Raw genomic sequence first — 9203 nt, 5'->3', positions numbered from 1 at the left:
AATAGAAATATAATCTTGTGCACACTGTTCTTACTTCAAAACACTTCAAAAGATGATTTTGCCTGTCCCTCATAGAACTTGCACTGTTTCTTCCTGTAGTTATCAGAGGATAACCTTCCTGAGACAGGTGATGAGTTATTAGAAACTGAAAAATGCTATATACAATTTGTGAAAGTTTTAAGGGCGTCATAGAAATGAAAAACTATTTCTCTGTATTTTAAAATCAACATGAATCTGAATGAGGCTTCTATTTCCTTGGCCATGTATCATATATTTAGGCACATTCATTACTAAGGTGGACGGTTTATTGTTCATGCAGACTAGGGCATTAATTGGAAAGGAAACATGGAATGTAATTCCAACATGCTGTCTTGATGGGCTGCTACTGTAAAATAGGGTTATTCTTGCAACTTCACAAGTAAATATTGCCTGTCTTCAGCTTTTTCTTACATAAAATATGTCAGAGCTGATTTATCCCTACCATAATGCCAGATGATTGACCTGAAAAGGAAGAGGAGAAGAATTGAGGTGACTGAAAGTGTATAATGGAACAGCTAATGAGACATCTCTAGTTTAAGGTCGTTAATGTTGTTCCTGCATGCAGTGAAGGGCAGTGCTTCAGGGACTCTCCAAAGTCTTCCAAGGGAAATGAAGGTATGGATCCAGTTCCTTTGCTGTAACTAGATGGGGTGCAGAAATAAGATTGTTACAAGACACACTTGCTGGCTGTGATTTATACTGTATCAGTCCCGAGGTATTAACCCGGGCCCTCCTGAAGTTGCTGTAACTCATACCAGTTGTTAATAATCTAATTTTGATAAATCAGGGTATGTCCCTAACGTGCGTTATCACCTGTCATAATTCTTCTTATGCAAGACTGGGACCTCCTAAGACACTTCTGAGAGCAGGATATTTCTGTAAGCCATGGCAACTCTCCTGCATTTTGCCTTGAATGTTTTATCCCTGCAAAGATTTCCTGATTTGTTGTCTTTCACCCTGTTACCTCACATTCAGTATTGCCCTGTAGATGTGAGGAAACACAGCAAGTGCTGATCGGATTACATTGGTTATCAGGTTGGGTTTTAGCCCCATATTTTGTATGCTTTAGAAGAGTACGTGCTTTTGAAATACCCTCTGGAAGCATGAGCAGAATCTGCAACTAACTGGGGGGGTCAATCTTTTTCATCCCAGCATCTGCTTTTACATAATTGAACAGCACATCTCTTGTGGGGCTGCATCTCAGTTCACCTTCCAGTATTGGTGGGAAAGGATGGGAAGGTGTAGCACTGTGTGGCTGTCGAGGACCATCAAGCCATGATTCTAGCAGCGGTAGTGAAGATAAGCAGTGTAGCAGAGGGATGATCTTAAGATTACCCTAGACCTCTGGGACATCACAGTTTGCCTTCCTAAGTTCTGTTCTCCCCATTTGTAAAATAAAAATTACATCCACTCGCCTGCCTTTACCTTACCTTGTGCTGAAAAGTGGAAGCAGTTAAGATAGCAAGAGTAGAGAGTTCTGCAAAGTGTTATTACTATATGTATTATGTATGCTCACGTTTTATGTGTGTAGTTTTGTCATCGTGTAGTTCTTGTATACGTATCTACACAGAAATTGGTGTCAATTAAAAGAAGAACAAGTAAATATGTCCCCTTTCCATTTATTTTTTTAGCATCAGATCGGCTCATCTTGAGTTTTCATGCTGCAATATTTTCACCTAAAAGCTGCATCGCATTTTTACATAATGTAAGTGTATGAACGTAAGACCACAAAAAGAGATGCCCAGATACATCATGTCGCAGTAAGAAATCCCTTAGGTGTGTTCCAGAAGAGTATAGATTCCTTGAACTAAAAAAAGAATAGATTTCTTGAAAAACACAGAAAAAATCTGAACGTCTGTCTGAATGGCAGGATATATTTGCAGTACAGATAATGTTAACGTATTTCATCTTTTCAACCTCTAGGGGGGACTATGTTTTCAGCGAACCTGTCTGTGAATAATTTTCTTAATCTGCAGCAGGCAGTTCAGACTGTTGCTAATACTAGCTGGAGCGAGTCAAGTGATTCTTGATTTGCGTATGAATTATTTCAGGGGGGGGGGGGGATCTGAAATGTGTCTGAAATGACTTTAGTCCTAAAGGGCCAGCCTGAAATCTCTGCTCTCGCTTCAGTCCGTGGGTGTTCTGCTTGCTAGTGATTCACGACGGCAGGATTTGTTCCCATTAAAAAGCATTTATGTAGCTGAAAAAAAAGCCTGTGGAGAATTGTTGAGTTTATAGCTATGGAAAATACTGTAAGTGAACTAATGATGAGGTGGATTAAGTGACATTTTGAATTGGGCTTAACTAGTAAATTCTCGTGCATAACTTTCTGGCTCAGAAAAATAAATCAGTCACAGGCTGGGATTCTTCTTTATAAAACAGCTTAGGGTGAAGGAACAAGTGAAGTGTTCATGACACTTTGGGCCCGCAGAGACACTGCAGCTCCCATAAGGCTGCATGCAATTGGTCAGGTGAGTGAGGACCACATACTGTGGGCCAGATCTTTTTCTGAAAGCATCAAAATTGGTCTTTGATGCTACTACTGCTACACAGTACTGGCTAGATGCCTTTTGTTTCTTTTCCCCCTCATGTTGGCCCTGCTTCTTCTCCTCTTATTCATTCCCAGCAGTACTCTACCTCACAAGGAGCAGCCAGTGTGAAGGGATGGCAGTCCTGTGATTTATGGGCTTACTATCTCTTCTGCTGTGTTTACACAGCTTACGCTCAAATAAGACAGGAGAGTATGGAGCTCACATGTAAAATGAAAAAGATATTCTGGTGGGGGAAGGAGGGAATCAAGATAGATCCGTCCAGATTTTGGTGTTGTAAACACATCTGTAGGGTCACCATAAAGCAGTGACTACAAAGGTCAGCATTTCAAAATGCTGCTTAAGAAAATGTTTTTGCAAGCTTTTGTGGTGAAGATGGCTGGCGTGTTGTATATTGTAACATTCTGCTTAATCTCCACAATGTTATACGGAGTCATTTACAACAAAAAATGCCTGACATAACTTACAGCACAGGAACATACAAAACCAGCTTCACCAGGGTGGATGTTTATGTAATCTTCAAGAACACTCTGAAGTTCGATTCAGTAATCAAATAAAACTACGTGAGAGGCACATTTCTCAGAGACGCTACCCATCTTTGAATTTCTGAGCTTCTTTATTTTACTGAGCCCCGTTAGCTAAATGCTCCCGAAAAAGGTTTTTTTAATGATTATTTCTGTACATTGTGTTATCTGCTGTTTTCATTGCACTTCTCAGTTGTAATTGCACAAGCGCTTCCAGCTTTCTTTTCTTTTCTTTTTAATCGAGGCATCTTAAAGGTGAGCAGATGGTCACCCCAGGAGCGCAGGTTTCCCATTCATAGACTGCACAGTGAAGACAGCAACAAAAGTACGTTTACACATACTGCCCTGACAACGACCTCTGTGCTGAACTAAACAAACCCCTTCTGTAAAGCCAGGAGCAGTTCACTCACCTTCCAAATGCAAACCTGGCACTCTCGTGAGTAACCATAAAACATCAAACTGCGCAGCCCTGCTCTGGGTTTGAGGATGTGTGCTGTTACGGGGCACAAAACTCCATAGAGAGCCATCCTTTAGGATTTTGCTGTCAAAAAGCATCAGGTATTCCAAAGCCTCTTTCACAAAACATTTTGCACATTTCGCATTGACTTTATTCCAGAACAGGAGTGTCCATTTTAAATGGACACTAACAAAATCTTAAGCATAGCTGCTTTACAGCCAGTAAGTAGAGCTGAACGGGGATGCATTTAACATGCTCTGACTAGGCAGTGTTGTCAAGATAATTCAAAAAGTTATTTTCCTTTTTTTCCCCAAGAAAATAATCTCAGAACAGGACTTGTCTTCTTCACTGGGGAAACCTCTGCTGCTTGGGGCACAAAATTGTGTCTCTGAGACACAGTGGGTGGGAAGCGAGAGAAAACTGCATCTGGGCCTTAGCATGGGGGTCTCAAAACGACGCCAGAGGGATGCAGGCAGGGGTCAGGGATCCACTGCCGGCTTCCCCACAGGGTTATACTGTCCCTGAGCACGGGCACCTTTCTGGGTGAGGGGATGGGAGCCGGGCAGCCCTGCTTGTACCCTGCCGCAGCACCCTTCAGGGTGCTGCCTGCAACCTCCAGCGCTGATGCTGCGACCACCCCTCCCCAAATCCCCCAGCCCTGCCGAGCACCGACCCCTGAGCGCTCGGGGGGGCGGGCTCAAAGCTTCCCTTATGCAGTAAAGCGCAGCTTAACAGGGCTGAAGCAACCCCAACAAATATTTTTAAAAAATGAAAGTGCAATGGGATCCTTCACTCCCCAGCCCTGATTGCAGGGACTCGCTTGGCAGGGAGGGCTGCAGCCGAGCAGGAAGGTACACGAACACAACGTCAAGATACAAAACGAGTGTTATGTATGTGATGAGGACACCCCCCGCCCCGCGGTTCCGGCGGTCTCCGCGCTCGCAGCCAGCCCCGGCCGGCGGGAGAGGTGTGCGGGCGCGGGGGGGCCGCCGGAGGGGGCGGGCGGGGCGGGCGGGAGCGGCGGGGCCGGCTCCTCCCTGCGCACAAACCCGGCCGCGCCGCGCCGGGCGTGCGGACAGCCGCCGCCGCTCCCGCGCTACTTAAGCGGGGAGGGCGCAGCCCGGCAGCCCCGCGGGGGGATCCGGCGGGGGGGGCGGGCGGGGGGGGAAGGCGCAAAAAAAAAAAAAAAATCTATCTATAAGAAAAAAAGAAAAGCAGAGCTGAGAGATGCTCCGTCCGTAACCCGCAGGCTGGGGCAGGTTGTGAATTCGCCAAACACCTGAGAAATAAAGCACGACCGAACAATTTCGAGGCGGGCGGGGAAGGGAGGCGAAAAGTTTGCCGGAGCTCGGGCGTCTCGGGGGGGGCGGGCGCGATGCCGCCCTGGCTGCTCGGCAGCCTCTGCTGCGTGCTGGCGGCGCGGGCGGCGCTGGGCGGCGGCTCCGCGGGCGCGGAGGCGGCGGCGGAGGAGGAGAAGCTGATCCGGGTGCTGGTGCTGCTGCCGCAGGACGACGCCTACCTCTTCTCGCTGGGGCGGGTGCGGCCGGCCATCGAGTACGCGGTGCGGAGCCTGCGGGAGAGCGGCGCCGGCTTGCCGCCCGGCTACGCCTTCCAGCTCACCTACGAGGACTCGGCGTGCGGCAACCGCGCCCTCTTCAGCCTGGTGGACATGGTGGCCCTGCAGCGCCGCCGCCCCGACCTGCTGCTGGGGCCCGTCTGCGAGTACGCGGCGGCGCCGGTGGCGCGGCTGGCGGCGCACTGGGACGTGCCCATGCTGTCGGCGGGGGCGCTGGCCGCCGGCTTCGGCGCCAAGGGCGGCGAGTACTCGCACCTCACCCGCGTCGCCCCCGCCTACGCCAAGATGGGCGAGATGCTGCTGGCCCTCTTCCGCCACCACCAGTGGAGCCGGGCCACGCTGCTCTACAGCGACAGCAACCCCGAGCGCAGCTGCTACTTCGCCATGGAGGGCGTCCATGTGGTCTTCCAGGAGGAGGCCTTCCACATGGCCGTGCACAGCTTCGACGAGAGCAGCCGACACCTCGACCTCGACGACGTCGTCCGCGCCCTCCAGACCGGCGAGAGGGGTGAGTGGCGGCGGGGCGCCCGGCTTGGCTCCTCGACGGCGTTCGGGGGCAGCTGGGGTGGCGGACGGGGCGCTGGGGCAGTGGGAGCAGCGGGGAGGGAAGGTCAGGTCCCGCGGGCGGCGGCAGTCACGTCGCGTCCCCGCCCGTGGGGAGACTCACTGCGGTGCTGTGCCCGCGCCCCCGGGCCGACGGACGGGGACCAGCTGCCCCGAGCGAAAGCTGTGCCCGCAGAGGGTCGTTAGAAGAGCTTTGCCTCCCGCGGCGGGGAGGGAGGCTGGCCCTCGGGGACCGTGCTAGCAGGGCTTTGTGGCCAAGAAGCCGGCTTTCTGCCGGCGGTCTGGGTTACACAAAATTGCCCGCATCTGTGGAGCAGCAAATCTGTTGCTTATTCTCCGAGATTTCTGAAGTGACTCTCTGTAAGTTCAAAGTCTAGGCAAAGATGTTTTCTTCCCACCCTGCTGTGTCTTGCCGCGGGGATCCTTTTCCCCGCTCCTGCCGTTGGAAGCCCCGTCGAGTACTTCATAAATAACAAATGCATTTAGGGGAAGCGGTCATCTCGGGGGATGTGTGGATGCGAAACCCGTGAGTGTGTGCAGTAATATTGCCACCGACTGTTAGCAAAACACCGTGGAGATAAATGGCTTGTAAAACATCTTGGAAAGTCACCCCTGGGCTGAATGAACTGGCTTTGCATCATGAAGTAGTAAAATGCTCAAAGTGCTTTGGGACGTGCAAATTTGTAGTTAGATGTGTTTTAAAGTGAGACCTTGCCAAGCGGTGCGTGGATACGTGGGGCTTACCAAAAAGGCATTTTCTGTTAGAGGCTTTTACCAGCCATAGGCTTTCCCAGTAAGTTATTGCAAAAAAAGAAAAGGTGTATGCCAGGAGTGGACCGCAGGATCAAGTTAAAGAAAGTCCTTGGCTGTTTTCCAAAAGAGGCGTAGATGTACAAAGTGCTTTGTACAATTTTATATCCCTGGTTGTAGAGTCTTAAAATAGCATCAAAATTGGACCGGTAAAAATCATGCCATGCGTGACTGGCAGAACTGGTGTTGCGGTGCCGTAGGCTGCGGATGGAGCAGCCTTGCGCTGCTGATGTCGTTACGCTGCTGTGAAGTCTTTAACGTGCGCAGGAGTGTGTGTGAGACAACTGAGGTCGAATAGCATATGGCTCTTTAATTCTCTCTGCACTGAAGCAGGTGCTTAAAATAGAGCTTTCCTAGTAAGTACCATTTGGGGAAATATACTGAATGGAGAGAAAGAAACATGTAAGTGCTAGAGGAAACCTCTACATGGGGACAGATACTTTTCTTTTTTAATCAGCCTAACTTTTGTGTGTGTGTTTGACTTTCCTGATTCTGAGAGCACAACAGCACGCTTACGGCAGGAAAAGACAAGTGTTCAGCCTTAGCCAAAGCGAGCTGTGGCTATGCTGTGGGAACGTGACCAATGGCTAAAGGCAAACCCCACTCTTCAGACTGTGCTGACAGTCAGGGAAGAGAGGCTTGCTTTCAGCTCGGGCTTAAATGCTTTGCTGAGCTGAGACCTTTGGTCTTCCATCATTCTGTAACTTGCAAATGACTGAACAAAAGCAGCTCTCTGTCTTACTTCTTTCTGCCCCTGATGCCCGCTGGGGTCCCCTTCCTCCATCTCCCCTCTTCGTTTGTCCTCTGGCTCATGCTGCTACTGCGAAATGCAGCAAGTGGGGCCCTTCCACCTCCACTTGTGCCTTTTCTGACTTTAAAGACTGACCACAGGACTCACTTCGCACATTCCTCTGGGCCTGAGAGGTGGTCTTGCTGCTCACGGCATCTTTCAGGTTGTCACAATATTTTAAAAGTCACATGTCATGTGAAGGATGCACCATGTGCCTTAGCTGACCAGATGGGGTCTTTCATTTCTCCTGGGGGCTCCTTGAAGGTCCCCCACGGGGCAGTGGGGCTGGTGGGCAATGTGGCACTGGCCAATTCCTAAAAACATTTTTTTTTTTTCTTTGATTGGTTTTCTCACCAGTTTTTAAGGGTTCTTGTATTGCACCTACTGTGACACCGTCCTGGGCTCTGACGCTGCACCCCCTCTGTTTCTGGAGATCGCTGCTGGTGGTGGTCCCACCTGAGTGGTCGGGCTTCCTTGAGCTGCTCTGGGTGGGAGCAGGCTTTCAAGCAGATCAGGATACATGCTCGAAACTCTCCCAGAGCTGAGAAGGGAGCTGCCCCATCAGCTGGCCCGTGGGCACCCCGGGGCAAAGGCTGGCCCCATGGGTTGGGTTGCTGCTGGCTGGGGGTTTGCACTGAGCTCTCAGGGGTCTGGGAGGCAGGGGCACACTCAGCCACGCACCCGTGTTTGCCAGCAGCTGCCTGTTCAGTGTCTGGAGCCACTTCAAAAGACTCAAGTCCTGGAGCCACAGCAAAATAGTGATGAAAAATATGATGATAGAAGTTAACCACTTGTCTTTAATGAATTTCAGTAGTAGTTCAAGCTCTCTTGTAGTCTCGGTTAGCCATGCTGCAGACTTGATGCTGTAGGCACAGGTTTACTATAATGGTCACAAACCCAGGACTCTGCTTAAGCATTCTGCATAAGCACATAGTCCAAGGGATGCGCATAGCAAAGGGAATGCTTACCGCTTTAACTGGAATTAAACTCTTGAGTATTTGCAGGATGAGTCAATAATCCTAGTCAATAAATTCAGAATACTAGTATTAGAATTACTGTGGTCTGCGTGTATTATACTGGAGGGAGAACATTTTGTATGTGTTTGCACGTACACATTTGTATGTACACAATAGTAAGGTACAGATGCAGATTAAATACACATAATTTATATTTTTGGAACACTGTGAGAGACATGCCTGTAAGCTTATTTGCTTCAAAATCTTGAAATATATAATCTTTGCTCTCCTGCTGGGTTAAAAACCACATCCAAATAGTTAATATTACTTCCCTTACATTCCTTTAGAGGCTTACAAAATATGACTTAATGTATTTTAAAGTAGGGTTTTTCCCCCCACTCTTTTTTTATTCTTTTTGCTCAAGATCTTTTACCAGTGTTGTGGGAATCTCTTTGATTCCATCTACAGATTACGATTTTATGATAGAAGTGAATTACAAAGGTGAAGTCAGGGGAGAATTGGGAGGCCAGCAAGGAAATGTTTCAAAAGGCACTCTCTCACCTATGCTGAAATTAGAAACAGTGAGACAAATTCGTTCCTGATGTGCGTCTGGAAAAGATTCGATCCAAATTTTATTGTAAGAAAACTTTTTTCTTCTTCTTTTCCTTCATGCTAATATACTTCACAATGGTCATGAAATATGTCTTGCTCTGTTGCTCTGGAAATTATTATATTACTTTTCTATAATCAGGAGGACAGAGCTATGCATGGTATAACTCTCTGAAGCGTGGGGATGTACCGAACGTGACTCACCCCGGCGGCGCATCTGGAGCTTTATGCCTGTGATGGCATCCAACCAGAAAAGCAATGGGAGAAGATCCATTGTGTGCGAACAGATTTGGCCTGTTTGGCCTGTTCGTTTCTTATAATAGCAAGCG

The 9203-nt window shown here is 48.8% G+C and overlaps 1 protein-coding gene across 2 annotated transcripts in view; it reads left to right on the top strand.

Annotated features, from left to right (window-relative positions):
- The first annotated feature begins 4752 nt into the window (after positions 1-4752).
- The window catches only part of NPR3 (natriuretic peptide receptor 3), a 50822-nt gene continuing 46371 nt past the window's right edge, over positions 4753-9203 (top strand). For both annotated transcript variants that reach the window (XM_075527252.1, XM_075527251.1), the window contains exon 1: positions 4753-5653. In XM_075527252.1, the coding sequence (XP_075383367.1) occupies positions 4945-5653 (709 nt within the window). In that variant the 5' untranslated portion in view covers positions 4753-4944. The remainder of the gene's footprint in view (positions 5654-9203) is intronic.

This window comes from Mycteria americana, chromosome Z (assembly GCF_035582795.1).
Source record: "Mycteria americana isolate JAX WOST 10 ecotype Jacksonville Zoo and Gardens chromosome Z, USCA_MyAme_1.0, whole genome shotgun sequence".
Lineage (NCBI taxonomy): Eukaryota > Metazoa > Chordata > Aves > Ciconiiformes > Ciconiidae > Mycteria > Mycteria americana.
Note: the sequence above shows the minus strand (reverse complement) of the source record. Positions and strands in the feature narration are given on the sequence as shown.